This window comes from Sylvia atricapilla, chromosome 1 (assembly GCF_009819655.1).
Source record: "Sylvia atricapilla isolate bSylAtr1 chromosome 1, bSylAtr1.pri, whole genome shotgun sequence".
Classification (NCBI taxonomy): domain Eukaryota; kingdom Metazoa; phylum Chordata; class Aves; order Passeriformes; family Sylviidae; genus Sylvia; species Sylvia atricapilla.
In genome coordinates, this window is record NC_089140.1 from 46,641,125 (window position 1) to 46,663,509 (window position 22,385).

General features: G+C 40.1%; 1 protein-coding gene across 2 annotated transcripts in view; it reads left to right on the top strand.

The window, feature by feature from the left end:
* Window positions 1-5,406: 5,406 nt before the first annotated feature.
* NPSR1 (neuropeptide S receptor 1) overlaps window positions 5,407-22,385 on the top strand; it is a 56,878-nt gene continuing 39,899 nt past the window's right edge. For both annotated transcript variants that reach the window (XM_066327508.1, XM_066327589.1), the window contains exons 1-2: window positions 5,407-5,811; window positions 18,331-18,463. In XM_066327508.1, coding sequence (XP_066183605.1) covers window positions 5,668-5,811; window positions 18,331-18,463 — 277 coding nt within the window. In that variant the 5' untranslated portion in view covers window positions 5,407-5,667. The remainder of the gene's footprint in view (window positions 5,812-18,330; window positions 18,464-22,385) is intronic.

Consider the following 22,385-nt stretch of genomic DNA (forward strand, 5'->3'; position numbering starts at 1 on the left):
TGCTCCTCTCCTTAAAAGTTAGAACACTTCAAGTGACTATGCTGACTGCCTCAATATTTTATAGGAATGCACATTTATCAGGCATCTGTTTCAGTTCATGCGGCTTGGCTCCTTTTTTTGTAGAGGCTGCTTGCCATTCTAGTCACAGAACAGGAAGAAATTCTGCTCTGAAACATGCTAAATGAATGGAGAATCAGGACCATGCAAAATATATGATTTCATTGATGGTGATATTGAGGGGAACAGAGTGAAGGGATTTGAAATCTCAGGGTGTCTGACAGTTCCACTAACACAATATCCATATTTAATGGTATTCCTCTCTGTGTTTTCTTTATTTGCTTGCTTCTTTTCAAAGGTAATCCCTTAAGGATTCCTCATTCTTCTGCAAAAGTTTCTTAACAAGAAATGAGAAATGGCTGTGTATCCCTTTTGCAAAACGAACCAATCTGGAATAAGACTACAAACAGTAATAAAGATGAGAAAAAATCTCCTCTTTAAAAAAAATTGTTTAAATTATATAAGAAAGAGAAACAACCAACTCACATTTCATCATATATTATAAAACATTCTGTTATTTTTACAACTTTGGTGTTTTACCATGGGTAAAATCTAAGCATTTGTGGAAGTTCTGATTCAAAACTCACATTAAGAGGAAAATTCAACTTGCTGTCAGTTTGGGGATCTGATTAAAAGCTGGATAGGGAGTTGACAGGTGAGACATCAGCCTAGAGCCAAGCAGAAAAGAATCATCTCATCTGTGATGTTTTTAATATTTCAAAATTAAGTTTATTCATATTCTGAACGAAAAATCAAACTCAAATTTTTCCATCAAAGAGAAGAGCTTTTCAGCTATAGTGGCTAGCCTCTAACTCCAGAACAAAGAAATTTGGGGATGCAGTGAAAGCAGTGTGGTTTTAGTTGGCCCTGTGGCTCAAGGTGATCCATGCAGAGCAGATGTGACAGAGTCACAACCCTAGAGTCTCTGCAGAGTGCAGCTGAAATTCACACCCCGCCACAAAGAGGGAATGGCTAAGTTAGGCAGTGTCAACATGTCACTGCCAGGACCTGCTTTGGGATGCAGACCCTGAAATTAAATGCTTGAGAGGAGGTTAAAACCAGCTCCTGAAATCTTACTTTGATTCCCAACTCTTTAAATCCTAGTTACAGCCACTTCATTCCGGAGGGTGGAGAATGGATGTTAGGGGTTTCTCTCAAGAAAACCCAATAACTGTGTATTTAGCCTGTAAAAGATCATCGCTATTTCAGTCTTTCAGAAGATTTAGAAATCTGATGTTGTCTCTTCGAGATCTGATCTCAAAAATTGTATAAATGTAAGTGCAGGTGTGTGGCATAATACTTGCATCCTTAAGTAAGGCACGTATGTGAAACCCTCTGTTTCACAGAGAGCAGTGACCCACTAGAGTCCAGAAACACGGGCATGCCTTCCCAGCCACGTGCCAGGCACTGGTACCACATGAAGACAGTTTTGGTTCCAGATTTGAAGGATTCAATCCAGCCTGTTTGGGCACTGCCTACCCGTGATGCTTGGGTCTGCATCCCTCTGGAGGCACGGCACCGAAGGAAACCAACACACATGCTAAGCAGCTTGCTAAGTCAAAAGAGAATGAGTTTCTGACAGACAACTGCAATAGTGTCACCAGCTCTGCTCTCCTGGGCAGCAGGGAGCAGGGCACACTGCTGTAAAGTGGTGCTATGCTGCCAGGGACAGCAGCTGAGTCCCTCTGAATTACCCCAAATGTTCAGCTTTTGGGGAGAGGAGCTGTGCATTGGGAAGAGCAGGCTAAACTTTCTCTTCCAAAGCTGGCATGTAAAGATTTGGATAAGCATTTCTTTTTACAGAAAAGCAATTAACTTGCTGCTCCTTTAGAAGTAAGAAATATCTCATTCTCTTTCTTCCTGCAGTCTGATACCATTATTTGTTCTTTGCATTTAATATGATTATGCCCAACTACTCCAGGGTGCCAAAGCTCTAAAGAGCAAAAACCAAATATTTTTTCAATTTTACTCTGAAGATGCTTAAAAATAGCAAAAGAAATCTACCATAAAGTCTCAGTAAAATATATATATATATATATATACTTGAGCAGACCTTTTTTCTGCCTGGTTCAAATGTGCCTAATCTTTTTCACAATTAGACACATTAGAATATTTACATTGGCTGACATTAGGCAGGTTATCAACATCAGCAACAAAAATACAGCTACACAACACTTTCTGCCAGGGAAGTCAAGATATAGAAATGGATAGCATGGGAGGAACCAGATATTCCTGCATACTCTCTCCTCCTACAGCTGCTGAGTTTTGGAGAGTAACATCCTCTGTGATGGCACCTCTGCCTGCCATGGAGCATCCACAATGTGGTGTACAAAATGATCCATCCCCACCTATTGCATTTCACAGCTGTTGTGCAGGAAAGACCAGAGTTTTTGCACTAGGAATTTCAGGCTTAAATAATCAAAATCACTAATTTTTACCTGATCTTTAAAAACTTGGATTCATTACTTCTTGTTTTTCCAATTCTTTTTACCTTTTCTTTCCAGAGTTACCTACCTACATCTGCTGCATCACATCACATCATTACATCAGTCTCCTGGTTTCACTGTCTGCATTTGCACTCTCCCCACTGTGGGGAGATAAAAGACAGGCATTGCACATCTGCCCCCCATGTTTCTGCACATGGAGGATATCAGTTTTGTTGCACCTAGCAAACACAGAATACTCTCTTCATCTTTCAGTGTAACCATTTATGCTCTCACATTTTCTAGTCCTTTGGTTCAAGGTTTTATTGAAGAAAACGAAATGTGTGTAGCTTCCAAGACCGTGATAAAGGGAATGGCAAATGGAGAGGCCTCTAAAGCAAGTTCTCTCTATTCTTCATCAAATAATCTGTTCTTATTGCTTATGGACTTTTTCAATAGCTTTCCAACTTATGAAGTATGCTGTGGGGCAGTGCTACAGTACAGTGGCTTTTAAAAAAAGGCTCTCTAAAGGTTCAGAAGGAAGAAGCATATTTTATTATACATTAGATAAAAAACTGCCTTACAATAATAATTGGACAGCATTTTATATTAAAGCAGAGAGAAGACTGAATTATTTCTCTCCCTGTAAAACTGTCTCAATCTCTTAAAACATTGAAAGTTCTCAGAGACTTTTCAAGGTCCCAACTGAGGAAAAAAACAAAGTGAGTTACCAGAATCCATCAGCTATTCCTTCAGCACAGAGGAGCTTCTAGGATTTGATCTTGCCTTTTGTAAACTCTTGAGATTCAATCATAAAAGCATTTTATTTTGCTATTCCTTTCAGAATTTGCTTAATCTCACTATGCAGAGCCAGGTGGGGAAAAAATTCTGAACAGCAAATTTCTAAGAGTTGTAATGACTTGTAGTGGTTTAAAAACCACAAAAAAATATTTTATGCTAGAGAATTAGCTTAGTTCTAGATATGGTGCCACAGACAACCCATGGCTTCAAATTCCATAGCTAACCAGCATTTTGACAAAACCAGCCCTCAACAAAACATGGCAGAACTGAGAAATACTCACTGGCAGAAAAACTAACGGTGATGGAAAACCTGAATTAGCCCTGTGTGGACTGGAGAGTGCTGAAAGAGGGCACAGTATAACCTTTTGCAGCACCATAAGCACTACCTAGAGAAAGTAGGCATGTGGTGTCGACACTGAAAAGCCTCTTAGTGCCTGTAATATGTTTGAGCTTAACAGCTCTGTAGGAATGAAAGTGCAAAAATCCCAACAAACCCAAAAGTCCAGTGCAATAATTTTTAAATCTAGCTAAGAGAATTCTGTAAATATAAGAAAGATATGAAGAAGAAAGAAGAGGGGAAAAAATGGTAAAATGTTTTCAAGAAGTTTGGATGTTACCTAAACAAAGAGTTTCAAAGTCAACGTGTACAATCAGTCTGAAAAAATGCAAAAATATTTCCTCTCTCTTTTATATAATATATATATGAGCATTTCCTCAGTGGTTTTCAGCAAGATATTGTGGTTCTATAATATTTCTTTTTTATCTTTTTTTAATAATATTTCTTTTTTATCTATTTCATGTTCTAACCCATGAATCATTTGTCACCGTTAAATATTGATCACTGGTGCATATTAGTCAGAGTTGATTGCATCAGACTGGTTCTGATTATCTGTATTGGTCTAGATAGATTCCCTTCTCTAAATGACTCTGCTGAATGACTGATGACTCCAGTGACGTCTGCAGAGTCTGAATATTACTTAGACACTCCGAGGTTTCTGCAGTCTCTAGAACCGCCTGGTCTAAACAGCCATAGATCCAGGCATGTCCTAAATTGGGAGGGTTCAGAGTCAAAATCTGGACCTGGATTTCCCTGAATTTCCCCTGCTAATACAGGCCCTGGGAGCTGGAGGGCCCTTTAGTCACCTCCTTCTTGCTGCCCATGTAGGCAGGGATAGACACAGTCCCAAGAAGATCAGAGACATGGACAAGGTTGGCATGTTATGGAGACCCTTACTCCAGCACCGGGGGAGAAGGTGTGCTATGCTAGCAGGAGAGATGGTTTAGAGACTCCTGAGCTCACTCAGGGCCATCTGTGCCTACATAAACACAGGACTGGTTTTTGAGCATGTAAGGAGAGATCGAATTGGTGGGGTGTGAGTGTGAAACGCATCAAGTGCTGCTTAGGATTGCCCTGTCATCGAGGCAGAGCATCTTCACAAGGCTGAATGAGTGCTGTACTTACAAGTGACTTAGAGCTCTGGTCAGGGAACATGAGTGCACTCACATCCGTCACCTTGGTGTAAAGCTGGGGTGATGCCACTGGAGATGGGTAAAAACATCTGAATAAACAGAAGGTATGTGGGATCAGTGCTCAGGAAGTCTATGAATAGAGGGATAATTGATTACCTTGTTCTGAAGAGTCTTGAGCCTCTAAGTGTCTAGGAGCTGTGCCTTTCCAGGCAGGTTTTCTGTACGGTGCAGGAAGCAATGCCTTCCTCGGTGTGCAGCACACTCCAGCTCTTTGCAAAGGTGAGGGAGAGGTCTCTTTATGAAGTCAGGTAGATACTGACAGGGAAATTGTGATATCTTAAGCCTACAGACTTAATTGGGTTTTGCTAATATGGGAGAGCGTGTTGTTGCTTGTTTATGGATATGCCATATGACCAAAGGTAATCAAAATCATAGTAAGCTTGGCTAAACAATACTGCTGAGTGGAATATCCAGGTTCCTGGGCTTAGTGCAGGGAGGAGCTCCATGCTTTTACAGGTGCGCCTGAGTCCAGAGCTAACAGCTTGAGGTGCAAGGTAATCCAAAGCCGACAAAGCACATGGCTGGGTCCATGTGGGCTGACTTTGTTACTGGCTGTTGCTGTTGGAAAGAGCGTGTGGATGGCTGTCGTCAGAGTTATAACAAAAGAAAGCTCAAAGGAATGCCAGCTTGGCTTTGTTTTTGTTGTGGGTTGTTTTTTTCTTTTTTCCTTTTTTTTTTTTTTTTTTTTTTTTTTTTTTTTTTTTTTTTTCCTTTCCCTATCACTCAGCTGCACTGAAGCCCGACACCTCTGGTAGCCAGTGAGAGGCTGGTTTTGTGCTGCGCTTTTACGGGAGAAGCCTGGCTGCATTAACTCTTAGTAAAACAAGCACCTAGACAACCTAAGCAAAATCCAGTGATGGAGGTCAACTCCACAGAAGCCAGCAGCAGCTCCCAGGGAGGCACCGGCTGTCTGGATCTGACCTTTGTCACCCACACTGAAACGGTGACTTTCACAGAGGTGGCAGAAGAGGAGTGGGGATCCTTTTACTATTCCTTTAAGGTATTACTTTAAGGCGTGCATTACTTTTCTCAAATGCTTGTAGCTTTAGAGCATTTTCAGCACATATGTGGGGATATAACTAAGATTGTTGAACTTTTTTTTCCAGGTATTGGTGGGGTTTTTTTCCCTGCAAAGACAGCTGACAGCATGTGTGAGGCATTTACTGAAAAGCAAAATACTTGTAGAAATTTGACTTCAGATTTACTCGTTTTAGCTAACTCTATCTCCTTCCAAGAAAGGACAGTACTGGTTTTTTTGTAGAGGTATTGTAATTATACGTGCATCTTTAGGCAAAAGCTTGTATTTTTCTTAGCACAATTTTTAAATGTAATTCCTTAGAAGCATCATCTTGACATAGGGAATTTCTTTTCAATTTTCCAACTGTAACAAACATCACACACAAGCAAGAGGCAGTTTTTGTTGTTGGGATTGTTTAATCATGAGGGACAGGTTCTAATTAATTTAGTTGCTTGTTTTCTTGTTTGTTTATTTTTTGGTAAGTTGAGCAGGGGTTGCAGTGTCTCTTGAAATCAGTTTTTAAGGATGCATCAGATGAGTCATTCAGTAGTTAATGCTGTTGAATAGAATGGGAAGTGCATTCAGGCATCTCCAAAACTAAACATCAATATGTGAATGTAGGAAAAAATTAGAGAAGTTCTGAACTTTGTATTTCCTGCAGATTTCAATGCCTGTTGCTACTGCTTAATTTTGTTCTGAATGCCACGTGTCACTCTGTTGTTATGGTGCGTTGTACAAGTTCAAGTTGTTAAAAAGTCTGGTTTGGAGTACCCTGCCATTCCTTCTGGAGCTCAGCACCCAAGAGACCAATTTCAGCTGGAAAGATACAGGCATTTCTATCATTTGACAACATGTGAGGTAAAAAGGGATATATTCAGGAGCAATTTTTGTGTCTGTGAGATTGGTAGTGCTCTGACACAATCCTAGTGGAATCAGTGGAATTACAGCAGGTTCCCAGCCCTGATAAAGAAAGAGATGATTCATAGTGCTAGTCTTATTAATGAGGGTCTCTTCTAACATGCTACTTATAATAGCTAAGGTAATACTTCCTACCTAGGATCTCAAGGGTGAAAATTACTTTTTATTCCTTTTTTTACTCTCCATGTTGGACTCCTAAACTGCTCTTGAAAAAGAACTCACAAGAGACAAGAAAAAATATTTTAACGACTTTCTCTTTATCTCCTGTCTTCCTTTCACAGTTAGGGCTGTAAATCTGAACAATGTCACGGGAGCACTATTTTATAATGGTAAAAGTGACAATTAATTCCATGATTAGAAAGTCCCCAGGCAGAAAAATGCTCGTTAATAGGAGAGATTGAGTAAATTACAATAATTAAGAAACCAAGGATAGTCAGGCATGCTCATCCATTGCTAAAGGAAACGATTCTGCAGCCGAGGGCTTCTCATTTGACTGGCACTTCAGTCTCTGTTGGATGCCTGGCTCTGGCACTTGTAGCATGAACTTTGCAAGGAGACTCCCTGATTTCACATCAATTGCTAGCAGTTGATAGGCATGGAAATATTTTGACTCCAGAGATGAATGACAGCTGGTGCAGCTGTAGGAAAGGAAGGAGAAAGCACCTACTCTGATGACTACAGTGCAGGGAAGACAGAGCTCCCTGGCAGCAATTTCAGCACTCTGTAAAACTCACATGTGGAAGGTGCTGCTGATACCTGTTGACTCAGCTGGCCGTTCTCCACCAGCTCTGCCCATGTTGTGGCTGCCTCCTCACCCACTTCAGCAAGCCAAGCAGCATTGTCTTCCTCTTTACAATGCTATATTCAAGCAGCTAAGGCAATCCAAGTTTCAGTTTGGAACAGGTTGAATTAATTTGAAAAACAGAGTTCAGTGTTCAAAATGTAGCTTACAAATAGGGTTTGGATTTTCAAACATACTGTCTCCTGTGGCTGACTATGAAGGCAGGGTGGGTGAGTGGTCACTACACAGGTTAACCCCTGTGTGCTAGGGTGCAGACAGAGCACACAAGCTATTTCTGCTTGGAAAATTCAGGTGTAACCTACCTGGAAAACACAGGAGTGTCACAGGAAAACATGATCTGAGCTGATAAACTGATAAACAGAGGCTGGAGAGTGACACCCCGTACCTGTTAATGACTTTTTAATGATTTTACCCAATAAGAACTGCAAGGGTATCTCATATGCTGCTCAAACTATATGAGCATGCACTGGTGTCTTTTCCTCCCAAGCAGCAGAAAGACAGCCAGTGCCCACCCTAGGTAGTGTCTGTGTTATACTGTGGTGGCAATGTAAAAATGACAAAAGTAAAATGATTTGCATTACAGCATTTCAGCGCTTTAAGTCCTGTTAAAGGCTGAGCTGTGAGTGCTTCTCTTTCAGAAAAAAATGAGCCTCTGTCTATTCCTCTTCTAAACAGCTAAACCCTGCACAGTTTCAGATTAGAGAGTGTTTTGCTAGTTCAAGTTTTGTTGTCTTTTTGGGGGGAAGACGGGAGGGGATCTTGTTGATCTATTTTCACTCAAAGATAGAGCATTTCCTCCACTTAGAGGAATACAGATTTTCTTCTGGTAGTCATTACTACAGAAGGGCTAGCTGCTCACCAAAGCTTTGCTAATGAAGTATGATTTGGGGCCATGTAACTAGGCTGACTCTTGGCATACAGAATGGCAGCTTTTGAGGCAGGATTGGGTGTAATCATGCACCACTCAACAAGCAAGATGAGCTGGTGCTTCCCATGGCAAAGACACTGCCTCATTCCTGCTGCCATTTAGGTCTTGCTGCTGTGTTATGGCTAATTGTCCTTGAAAACCCAATCATCTTTCTTCCTGGATGCCTTTCTGTGGGGTATCCAGGTAGGTTATTGACTTAAACTGCAAGGAATTCTGCTGGCTGTTTCAGCACCTAATTCAGAACAGATGTGCAAATTGGTATTAATTGTAGATCCAGCCTCCCAATCCAAAGGGGAGTTCATTGCATCCCTTTACAATCTCCTCCATACGTGCTTAATCCATGTGTAAAAGGGCTGTAAGTAAGCATCAACTGCACCTGCCAAATACACCAGTCAAGAGGGAGCAGATATCATCTATATACCTGTAGCCTTTCTCTACTTCCTCTTCTTAATTCTGCAAACCTGACAAGATACAAACCAGAAACCTGCCTGGAGAAAAGCTGGAATCTCAGGATAGGTTTGGCCTGATTTTTCACAGGGTTTGGGAGGCTTTGTCAGGGCTGAGGGAAGACTCTTGCCCTGTCAGATACTAAACCAAACAGCCCAGAAGCTTTCACAATGGTAGGAATATGTGCTTGTCCTCAGAAAGACTGGGTAGGGATCATGTCTGTTTTAAGAGCTCTGCTGAAAAAGAAGATGCACTGCTTTTATGCAGGAAAGTAAAGATTGGAGTGCTCAAGAAGAGAAAGGAACAGCCACTGCGAGTTTTCTCAGTGGGACTGTGTTCCCACCATAATTTCCTACCTGCCAGCAGAGCTGGGAATCCATCAAGTAGTATTTTTTTTCTCTGCTGTATAGAATCCTCACCTGTGCAGCAGGACACAAAGGTTTTGTTGTTTACATCCAAAGCTGTTGTTCCCACTGCCAAGTGGGAATCCCAATCACTGGTCCAAGTGTTGACACTCTCCTGCCTCTGGCCCCATGAGCCCTGGTCCTTGTGCCACGCAGCATTAGCACAGCAGTGACACTGAAGTGTTACAGCTCTCAGGAGAAACTGTGTGCCTACCAAAACCATCACAAATTATTTTAAACATATGTCTTTGACTGTCCTCCCCACACACTGTAGGATTCAGTGTACCTGCCTGTTTTAGTCCATGTAGCTCAGATATTAAACAGGACAGCACAACCTAGCTCAAGTAAGCACAATTCTAAGAACATGGGCTGCTGATCCATGGAGCTAATGCTCTTTACAAAGGTTGGGGGTTACCATCACCAGCAAAGAGCTGAGGAGACCAATGTGACGGTTTTGTAGGACTATCCAGTTACATGGATTTGGCTCTAAGTGTTCTCAGAGACTGCTGAAGTCACAGTCTGATGTCCCTATCCTTTCATCCAAAGGTAGGAGTCGCTTCATCTGAAAAGCATTTGCTTATGCTATTGCTCATTCTGATTTCCAAGGAAATATCACAAATATAATAGAATACATAATAGGAATATAATAATAGGTGCTGTCAGATTTCTGGAGTAATCCCTGCAAATGCAATCACACATTTTAGAAAATAGGCATATCAAATAATTCAGAGGTAACTTTACAATCTTTCAGTGGGGAGAGAGGAGGAGGATTAAGTTTATACAAATAAGGTGTCAGGAACTTCTGAACGCAGCCTCTGCAATACGCTGTAATGACTGTTGCTGTTCCTGAGAGGCTGCACTGAGAATGATCTCCTTGGGAAACTGCTGCTGCAGTGCTGTTGGCCAGGCTGGCCTCATCCAGTGGCTTAAACACAAGACAGAAGTAATCTGGCAGTACGACAGCACAACAGGGAGCAGCTCTGACCTGGTTGATTTGGGCTGTTCTACACTAGCAACCCTCATATACTGTCCCTGTGCTCCACAAGGCACATGGTTTACACCTGTCTGCCTCTCCTAGATAAATATGCCTAGAAAGTATAATTTGTTACATTTTTTGAGCTCTTTTAATTTTACTGATTAGACATATTTAATAATTTTAAATGATTAAGAAAAACAACACTTCAGCATTTTAAACAGGGCTGTCAAAAATCATGAATCTATGGATAGACCTGTGAGTGACCTAATATTATCTTTCCACATAGAAAATATTCTACAAAAAAATAGATAGGTATACCATAAAAAAATTATGTTTCCTGATGACATTTAAATCAGGATTATCTGTCTAATTCTGTGGAATTTTCCTGGAGTGCAATAGGTAAAACATCCTGCAATAACTGAACAGTTCTGCCTGCATTTATTATCTATCTTGTACCAAATCACGACAGAATGGCATGTAAGAACTATTTGGTGATAGAACTGATTTGTCACATTTGTTACTGACTGTCACCATCATTCCTAAGGAGAATTTTGGGGCAGAGTTGGGGCTTGTTCAGCTGTTGAGTTTGGAAAGATCACTGCAACTAGCATGCATTAGATTGTGTGTACCAAAAGGACCCTGCTCATTCATGATGGTGAAGTCAGAGCTAAGAAAAAGGGCTTTTTTAAAAGTTCACAAAAAAAACCCCGCAAACAAACAAACAAACAAAAAACCCAACCATACAGCTTTGCTACATTTCAAAAAGATGAGAAAGTAATCTTAATAACAAAATTGCCCCTTTCCATAAGAAGGTGTCCTGGTTTAGTGAATAGACTTTCTCAGCTTCTCAGTTTCCCTAAGTCTAAAAGGAAGAAAATGTTATAGATCTCTCCTCTATGTAACTCAAAGCCATAACCGACTATGAGTGGAATACCATATCAACACAAACTCATACAAAACTGCTCCTCAAGTTCAACAGAACAGAAAAATCAACTCCAGCTGTGGGCTTTTCCCAACTATAAGGACTCCTTGGGAACTGACAGCACGTTTAATATGCTGTGAAGGTTTCATGTGGAAGTGCATCCCAGCTTTGCCAGAATGTTCTGTAACCTTGGGCTGGGAGGATAACCCAGACAGTTCAGTTAGAAAGCATCTCAGTGAGGCAGACTCTGCACAGGGGATACGAGGGCTATCTAGCACAACCAGTAGCATTTAAATGAGAAAGCATTTAAATCTTTAATTTAAAGATTCAGTCCCAGAGTCAAACCTGGGGCTGAGCTGGTGTTTGTGCACTTTGAATCAGGCTCCATTCCAAGCCACACTAATTAAAAAACAACAACAACAACAAAAACCAAAAAACTCCTAGAGGGCTTGTTGACTGCCCAAAAATGTTTCTCTCAAATTCAATCATTAAGAAAGCACTTTCAATGACAAAATATAAACCTTAGCTTTGAACTTTCTTTTCTCCCAGTCTTTCTTACCTTCACATGAGTATTCCCTGGGTTTTTAAGTGTCAATCAAATTGTTTTCCCAAAGTTTTCAGGAATATCTTGTGTGAACTTTGTGTGGAACCATCTTCTCAGTTTTGCCTTGCTGGATGGAGGACCTCCTTTCAAAATGTATTTGTATTATGGGATGGACAGTACAATTTCTGCCTGCTTGTGACAGCTAAGGCTGAAGATTTCAGTGACCTTCCCAGTTGTTTGAGCATGTTTCTTTCTTACTGAGACAAGGCCTATCAGCAAATGAATCAAGAGCTTTTCAGCCATTCTTTTCAGCTTTTCTTTTCTTGAGTATTAGGAGATGACTTGGATTAATCATCTGAATCGTCACATTTTGTTCATCAGCATTTGCTTTGTGAAGCTTGCTTCTAGCCCAAGAAATCTGTTTGTTGGCCTCTTCTTGTAAGATGTTTGGTGCCCTGTACTTTTTTTCCTTCCTGACAGGAAGAATGGCTGTCTCTACAATTAAAGTATACACAACGCACCTACAGCTTTTCTTCAAGCAGATTGCTGTTAGATTGTGGGTTTTTTTCACAACCCAACCGGTGTAGAAAGTTTCAACAAGGAAAGAAATATGGATGTTTCCTTGGAAGTTTAACTGAGTTTGTTCTTTTTGTGCATTAAAGAACACCTACTTTGTAAGCATAAATATAGTCATGACCCCTTCAGTGGCATCACACTTCATTTCTGATAGACCACAGTTTAAGCTGGTCACACCTGGCAGAAATTCATCATCTCAGGACTTCAAATAAATATAAGAAAAATGCTAACTTATGCTTTTAAAGTCATTTTTCCTAAGACTGATACGTTTTTGCCATTTCCATGCCTGTAGCCTTTACACCCATATTCTTTACTTGCAGAGCAAATTTTAATTTACAGAGATTCCCAGAAAGATCTGAGCTGTTCATGTTTCTGTGATATAATAAATAATATGCAACATGTGCAAAGCACTCATCTGATTATGTCTGTTTAAGTGCTCTTTAGTTTTAAGAATATTCCTTAAGAAAATAGGGTTTTGCATACTTGTGTGTGTGCATAATAATACAAGTAGAGAAAGACCTCTGGAGGTTGCCTGAACCAACCACTTGAAAGGAATCCAAACAATGCCAGAAATCTCAGGGCAGTATCTGTTTAAATTCTGAATATCTCCAGGGATGGAAATCCCACATCCTCTCTGGGTTCTCATCCTAGTGCTTGACCACCCTCATGAAGAACACTTTTCTCCTTACTTCTTATCAAGATGTCCCATGTTGCAACCCTTGTTTGTAGACTCTTGGCCTTTCATGGTGCACATCTGAGAAGAATCTGGCTCCACTTTCTCTGCACTCTCCTCCCAGATAGTTGTAGGCAGCACTTAGACCCCAGAAAGCTCCTTTAGGGTTTCTGCTGTGGAGGAATCTGACAGTATGGAAAAGGGATGTTTTATTATTTTTGCCTTGTTCATTTATTTAAAAATTCAATTCATTCTATCAGAGGTTTAGCCAGCTCTTTTAAAACTCCCTAATTGGGTTAATAAAAATATTCCCTCGATTCTTTTCAGTTGCAGTCCAAAGTGCAATTTACCTTAGAGCTAAGTTGACTAGAAATCCCTGACAGAAATCAGTCAAATTGCATGGCACCTGTCTGCCTCTGGAAAATTAATTTTCGTGGTGTTTTGGGATTTTTGGGGGGGTTGTTGGTTTTGGGTTTTTTTGTTTTTTTAAGGGTTTTAGATTTCTATCATAAATGGAGGATGTTAAAACAGCAAATCCATCCTAAACATTTTCAGTTTTCAATGTTCAAGATTCCAGGTCTTCTACAGTAGGATCAAAAAAATTTGCTAATCTAGACTGCTCCATTTTTCTACATGGTCTGCAATTAATGTGATTATTTTGGAGAATGAGAAAAGATTTTTCTCTTTTTATCCCTCTTTCAAGAAAGTGCAATGCAATCTACTAGTGGTGAACCTGACCACAAGCATGACAGCTAGCCAATTTAACAAGGTGATTTATATATTCTTCTCATGTGTTAAGAACACTCTTACAAAATTGTTTGGCTTTCTCCATGATTGCAGCTCTCTTACAACCTCAACTGCTGTAACCCTAACTCCATAATTTTTAAAATATAGCAAAGGCAAGATCATTTGTGTATTCTCAGAGTTTATCAACTGTCAAGAAAAAGCTATTCAGAGACTTAAGCTGCTGCTGGCTTGTGATATGAGGGATCATGTCTCTTCTTCACCTAAGAGACCAAGAACATGGTGTAGAAAGACAGCAGGTCAGCTGGACCAAGAATTTACCACAGGCCTGCAGTCCTCCTACTAAGAGGCCAGTCAGCCACTCTAGGCATGGAGTATGTCTCCTTCTCTTTTTCTAGTTGCTCATTTCTTACCTGCAAACCTATTTTTTCTAGGTTGTTTCCCAAGCAGCCTCAACAGCTAGAGTTAGACTGTTTTAAACTGTTCAAGTGCAAATAAGCTTTGTCCACTGATAGTTGAACCTCTCTTTCTGTTAGGCAATTTCTCTAATATCAGACAAAGGCTTCTGCACCTCAAGACATGAGGAGCAGCACCTCCACTGGAGTGGGCCATCAGGAATATATATATCCCCATTCCATAGTCACAGCTGGTGCTGCCCAGAAAAAGGCATACAAATCCTGAGAGAAGACAAAACAAGCAAGTTGGCTGGGGAGAACTGGAAGGAGGAATGGAATTGTGGTACCAAAATGCCACCCTACATCTCCCAAAAGGATTTAATTATGGTCTTGATTAAAAGGATTTGCAGGGGTGATCTTTGCCTCAAATATAAAGCACAATACACCTCTGGTTAGGCTTATTCCAGCCTCTGGATTCAGAAATTTTATTAGAGAAAGAAAATGACAAGCCTTTTTTTTAAAGCCAAAGGAAAATACACACAGTCTTCCAACAGGTTTTCTGGCTTATATTTCACCCATGAAGAGGCATTTTCTTCATTGACTATACCTGGTTTTAATCTTGGAGCAACATAGCAAAACACAAATATGCTCTCTGGATGTCAAGCACTTCCATGCTCCAAACACAGCAGTCTTGTGGAACAGCGGCATGTGCAGTTGTCAAGTCAAGCCAAGGAAATCCTCTTGACTTTCATTTGTTGGTGACCTTAATAATGTCAAAAGCATCTCTAACTTTTCTAACCTGAAATAACTGCTGTATTACACTAGCCTCTCATGGCATTCTCATCTAGTGTAAATATTAATGCCCATTTCAAAAGAAGTCCTTGTCAACAGATGTTTGGGAGATATTATTATCTTCCTTTTTATCAGACTGCTTCTGATGTTTGCACAACATATTATTGAGGAATGTTTTTTGTAAATTACCTTGTCCAGGATTGTTATTAAGAAAGGATTTTTGTTTGATGAATGGACAAGACATGAAATTTAACACTTCTATGTCTAAACAACCTGAAGATGATTAATAAAACTAGAGAAAATTCAGCTGGAGTGAAATTCGAAGAGCCATCATCTATCTCTCTGATCTAAAAACTATTTTTAAGGCCTTCACAGATGAAAGTTTTACTGGCTCAATCAGTCTCTCTATCTATGATATATTTTAAAGCCTTCTTTTTCTTTTTAAATTTTCATCCTGAATTCTGTACTGTAGTTTTGATTTTTATTCAGTCTGCAGTGGATCTAAAGAAGAGATTAGTCCTTTACAATTTTACATTAGTCTTTTTGTATCCTCAAGGCTATGTTCATCTTTTCCTGGACTTAGCAGTTTGTTTCATTCAGTCGTTTAGCCTGAATATGCCCTTAATGACAACACATTTGTGTGTCTGTCTTGAAGCACTGTGCCCAGCAGTGGGCATGGCCCAGTGGAATGATGAGAGCAGAGGCACATGAGCCTGGTGTTGATCCCAAAGTGCTGGTGGCTGTTGCTCTCATGGTAGGATGATGCCATGATGTTCTGGGGCACTTTGCTCTTGTGCTGCACGTGAGGGTGGATGTTTTGAAGGCTGGTCCAACCAAGTGTGCTTACACTCTACACTGCAGTGCTGAACTCCTCCTTGGTGGGTAATAAGTTAATTTTTTTCCCAGTACATGTTTCCAATTCATGAAGATAATTTTGAATTCCAACCCTAGCTTCTGCAAAGGCCTTTATCACAGTGGGCATCCCATTAATAACCATGGAAGTTTTCATTCTTCAAGTTAACACAGACTGAGAGAGGCTGTGGTGATTTAAGTTGCCTATTGTTATGGCTCCTTAATCCCCAGGAATGAGATCTTTTTGCCTTTTGTCTGAATGGCAAATAGATTAATAAAAAATTCTGCTTTATTTCTTTGTCTGCCAGACTTACTCTATTTTCAGTGTTTGCGTTTTTAAGTTATCTATCTTTGCAGTCTGGTTTAATTTCTGGAGTCCAACATTGCTTAACTGTTAGGCATTGCTTGTAAATTGGGGGAAGGAATTTAATCTGACCATTTTTGCTGTGCTCCTAGGGTGGGGAAACATCCTTCTAATACAGCCTCTGTTGCCCCTTGCTATTTCCTCTGTGGGAATCATAGGATTCTCTGGGAATCATAAACTTGTTCTGTTCCTATCTATATCAGTATAATACAGGAATATAATTCCTTTCAAGAAAATGCTCTTCTGATTTTGTACCAAAGAAAATGGGAACAAGTCTAGTCCCATAGTTTTCTTTATGTGAGAAATATGTTTTCTGAAATGGAAAAACCAAAACAAACCCTGAGGAGAAATCATTGATTTCAAGGACAAAAGTGTTGTGAAATCTTATCTTTTGTGATTTTATTGCCTTCCAAAAAGACATTTCCTTCCGATTTCTGTACTAAGAAAATCATGCCCATAAAAATAGTTTCACTGTAACTCTGCCACACGTTTTTAAGGACATTTGTTTCCAAGAAATTTAAGATTTGCAGATACCCCCAAAAGATAGCTTTTAGATTAAAAATAATAATAATAATTCCAAGTATCTAGCCCACACAGGTTGTCTCATCTAGGTCACTCTATATTCAGTGGAAACAACCCATCCCAAGGTAGGTGAGATGAGTCATCTCTGAGACACTGCCATTACCTAGACAATACTGAGACAATTTAGAATAGCTGTGTCTCTTCGGAAATTTAAAGTTAGGTTAGATGGCATGAATGGTAGATTATGCTGGTGAAAATCATCATGCTGAGAAAAATTAAATCCTCTTTACATGGCCTTCACTGTTTGCTTAAACTAATTTCTGGGCTTGGCATAGAGTGCAACACCAAATTGCTCCTCATCAGGTCTTGCTTTGCCTGCATGACTGCATGACGCACAAGGCAGTGTGGCTCCCTACCCGGAGCAAAGCTGGGGCTGGTTCCCAGGAGAGGCTGCCCAGGGGGGGCAAAGAGAGGGACTATGAGGGATAATGACTGCTGGCCAGGAGTGGGACTAAGTGCTGAGAAGGCACTAAGGCTAATTACAAAGCAAGATGTTCCATGTCCCTGTTCCTTTCATTTCGCCTTCCCTCCCCACGCTCGCATGAAGTCAGCTATTTTCTTTGCAAACAGAAAGAGCTCTAGTTTCTGCTCACCCATAGTTGCATTAAAAGGCTTTTAATGAGTGTTCTCCCTTGGCTTCTGCTCTACCATAAGCCCAGTCATGTAGGTGGGGTCTTATTGACAGCATCTTTCCCCCAACCTTCTCAAGGACATGTCCTTAAGGCCACGTCTGTAGGGTCAGCACCTGGCACTCCTCCTCAGCTCAGCCCTTACCTGCCTACTCCATTTTCCTCTAACTCCCACGTTGTGAGTTTGCCGTCTGGAATGGGAAGATCCCGGACGACTGCATTGACATTACCTAAAACTCATCCCAGTTGCTAGGACGTTAAGATTCGGTGTGCACTCACCAAACAATCAAACGTGGACACATATCCTGGCGATCTTGCAGCCAGAGCATCCTGATGCTTTGAGAGCATGAGTAGCTTTCTTACTTCGTTTTCTTTGTACACACACCACTAGGGGACGTTTTGTCATCACGTTTCAGTCGCTACACAATTACACTTTTCCTTAGTGGGTCAAGCTTCCTATTCAGTCATGGTACACATCTAGATCATGGAGTGGATGTCTGAATTTCATATGGCTCGTGAATGACCCGAAATTACTGAAGCTGGGAAAGAGAAAAGTATTTATTTCCCCCATTCCTCCAAAGGAGCCCATCTATCAACATTCCTTATGAAGTGAGGCAGCTGGTTATTTCACAGCTTGCTGGAGCAGCACAAGAAAGCTGAAAGCTGACTCTCATTTTAGCACTAAGTGCAGAATATAGACACTGATAGTGGTTTTGTGAAGAGGGAAGTAATGTACAGCCACTGCAAACCAAACTGGTGATGTTCACTAGCAGCGATGCATGTTAAGTATTTTCTGAAAAAAACCAAGACTGTCTTTTAGATTAAATAGTTGAAATCAATTGGCAAAACTCAAATTCCACTCCTGCTTTCCATTCTCATCTCGTTTGTCTAAGGATAAGTGACTGTCTATCCAATCACCCATGTATATGCTTTTTCCCTTCTTTCCATTGCAGACAGAGCAGCTGGTGACCCTTTGGATTCTCTTTATTGTTACAATTGCTGGAAATGCCATCGTGCTCTTCTCTATCTGGAGGAGGAAGCGGAAATCTCGAATGACCTACTTTGTTACTCAGCTGGCAATCACAGGTAGTATCTGGGAAGGGAAAGGGCACCTGACCTGCACAGGGATCACTATTAAAATAACAAGAAAATGCGACTTGAATGGTGAAGAATTCAGTTGCCACCTATTGTCCAGTTGCAGTTTGCCATAAAGCAAATGGATGGCTGCTTATCTTAGGGCTCATTCTGACTCTGATCTAAAAGGATGTTGCTAGATGTAGTAGTAGACAGCAGCTGCAACTCACTAAATCTTATCTTCCAGTCTGAGTTTGCATCTGCATTTCCCAGAAGGTATGCCACCAGCTGTTGTCATGGAACTGCTTAAATTAAACTAGTTTAAGATGAATCTCTTGTAGTTTTTTTAAAACTACTCCATCAGTTATGCTCCTGCAGTGAAAAGTGAAAATAACTTCATATTATTCAGTTTAATGAAGTAAGGGAAATATAATGATATAAAGGTGGAGAGGAATGTATTTAGATTTTTTTAAATGGACAAAGGGATGCTGATCCAAGGACTTTGTAGTTCTTAAACAGAATGTGAAATGTATAGAAGCCTGGTTTGTAAAATGTCAGTCTCAGCAAGAAGGAAAGGAAATGAGTATAAGCAGCACATTGTTTCTCTGTGGTCTTGAATGGACTACATTTGGGGGGGGTTAGGTTTCCCAAGGGAAAATATGTGCTGTTTCTATAACAGTGTCCTGCAACTAATCCCTGCTTACAAGACATCTGTGTTGTACTGTTTGTGTATATAGGATATATTTATATGCTTTCTATTGCTTTTTGCCCCCCTAAGCTATGGTAGGAATGACAGCATTTTTTCACTAAAGAGCCATTTAATATATGATTTTCCAACAATACCACATCCTCCTTTGTGTCTCTTGTACCTATGTATAAACTGGAAAAACAAAGCACTACACTGCCCAATTTTCAACTTGTGTTTTTGTGTATAAATTAATTCCATGGTCTCAACCACATCTTCTGAGGAGAAAGAACTGCTCTCAGCTCTCAGCTGAAACAGCTAGACCAGGGTGTCCAAACTGATGCAAAGAGGCAGTCCTGTAACAGGTGATGTAAGAATCCTTGCAAGGTGAGGAGGTGAAGGTTTACAGTGACTCCTCTTCTGAAGTGCTGACAGCTGGTTTTCCTGTTTGCCTGAGTCGTCTGTAATAAATGGTTTGACTTCTTATCTCAGTCACGACCTTTATGTCACCTCCTTCATGTGCCAGTGGTATTTTCCATCAGGTAAGGCAGGTCAATACAGCCTCACCCCACAGCTTGGAAGCATCAGTCACAGATCAAGCATTACAGTGTTCACAGGATTTTCAAAATAAACAGTTTCTGCTCAAAGAGTTCCTGATCCCAGATGAATGGAATGTACTCAGGCAGCCAAGCAGAAGTACGAGCAAAGAACAGAAGAGCAGAGGAAGCCCCAGATGGATGTCATCCATTTTCTACTTACCGTCGGTGTACTGGGAGGAGTCTACTGCTGTTGCTGTGCTGGATAAGTGGGAATTTTTCCATTTTGTACCCATAGGAAAGAGGAATTTTTGTGTTAGAGTGGAAGTACATGGAGGACTCTTCACTAGGGGTTTAAATATTGTGAGCATGAAGAGAGAAGAAGGCATTGCAAGTGCAGTTTTGAGGGAGCTGAAAGAATCAGTGTCAGTGGCAAAGACAACAAGGCAAACATACCATTATATGTGGGCAGCAAATAGTCCTATACAGCTGATGTTATAATTTGACTGAGATCCTTGTGTTCCACTTGCTGATTCTTCTGACTTCCCCTTCACTAAAATTATCCTTGACTTTTAAAATTGCCTGAGTTCAACAGTCTGTTCTATTTCATATTACAAAAATTCACATAGAAATCTCACTTGACATTCACATCTGCAACGTTAAAAGAAGTAACTCCAGCTTGAACAGCAAGGCTCCTTTCAAACAATGTTGATATCTGTTTTGTGATGCAGGAGTCAGAACTCTAATTTATCTTCCTGCACCAAGACTGCTTGTCAGTATCTTGGCACAAGGAAATGACTTAATTCTTGAAACGGAGCCATTTCACTTTCTTATCTTTAAAAATATTATTAAGAACAAAGCGAGCTGGCAGCAGCCATCATCCTTTCACAACAAGTTATGAGGTAGACGCAGAACATTATGAAAACACTGAGTTGTCACATTGCTTTGACAAGCCAAACATATTTAAATCCTACCAACTAAAGCCTAATCTCCCGGCAAACAGTTTCTGCTTAGTCAATATTACTACTTCCATCTATTTTGAGGTTCTTAAAATATTTATTATTTCTGCCCAGTAGCAGAAAGAAGAATAATGTATATAGCTTTATTAATGCAGGCATTTCAAAGCCATTTAATAACTTCTTCTCTATTGATCTGTGGCTCAACAGTTGAGTGGTGCTCTCAATTCTCATGTTTTCCCACTAATGAGGTACCAAAATGAAATTAAAATACAACCTTCGTGTTGGAATAAACAAGGTATTCAAAGCAAAATCGTGCATAATACATGAATAGGAAGTGAGTGCTGTTGCTCTTCTCGACTGGTTGCCAAGCCAGATGCAGATGAGAAGTAACTAACTGATTGAGGCTTCTTTCAACACTGACAGAATTCAATGGTTCAGCACACTCCGCAAATCTAGAGATAACCCTTTCTGACCTTTTACTACATCATAATTCAATGTGGTGCTCAAGGTTGCAGGGATCTGTAGAAATGTGAGTAATCCCTTCAACTTCAGAATGCTTAAGGATGTTCCTGAAGCCTGGATTCACAGTATTTCACATTAAATACACACTTATACAACGCTTGTGTCAGTACCACATTTAAGTTTATGTCTAGCTCTCAGTTCGTGCACAAATCTCTTTGAAATTGTCTGGGAATTAAGCGCTAGGAAATCAGCTAAGAGTTAACAGCTGAGCTGAACAATAGTACTAATCACTCAGCCTCAGCTAATTTAACAAAGAGGAATATTGCCATGTTTGCCTTGTGTTCAGTTTTCAGTTTGCCTTTGGGCATATTCCTCTTCTGTAAAAATGTTGTTCTTAGAAACATGTTCATTTGTACAGACTGGAACTAAAGCTAGATTTCCTGCAGATTTCTATCTCCAAGGTAATTTAGTTTCTCAGAAAGAGCAAGCTCTGACGATTACCCTGTGAGGAGGGTATTTCTAAACACTTTTCCCCAAGCAGATTTCTTCTGAGTTTAGCACAAGTTATGCTCATGGCATAGCTATCTCTCCTGGTAGGAAGTCTCTAACATCTTCCCCCACCTGATGTCATTTCACATAACTTCAGAATCTTAGTGTATTTAAGATGTTTGTCTCTGACTGAAATCACCGTGTGGTTCAAGATCAAAGAGTGGGATGAGTTCACAGGCACTGTAAAAAGCTGGAAATATTGAAGTAAAATATGTTATTTCCAGAAAAGATGGTTTGCCCACACATTTATATCTGTATAGATTCATTTACCCAGCTCTATCAAGTGAAAGCCTTCTTAACTTTACTCTCAAAATGTAAAAGCAGTGGACATGAGGTATATATCAAACCCAATTATTTGAGTAGTGGAGGATAAAAAATGTAATTCATGGGTCAAAGAGTTAATACAGTAAGAACTATTATTATTTGACCAATTCCAAAACCAATCAAGCAATACATTAAAAAAGTCTGAATTTGAATTTAAATAAATGAATTGAAAAGAATGAATGAAAAGAAAGAATTTTGCTTCTCATTATTTTCGATTCAACTTTAACTACTATTGACAGTGGAATGTATTTAAGTTCTTTTTATTGACAGAAGTAGGTAGTTTATTTAGATCTTTTTCTCCAACATTAACATCTGGATATTTGGAACATGAAATGTCATGACCTTTAGCTCAGTGTGTTTCTATTCCACCATTTAGCAGAGATCAATACTTTAGGAACAGTGTTACATTTTGTCCACTG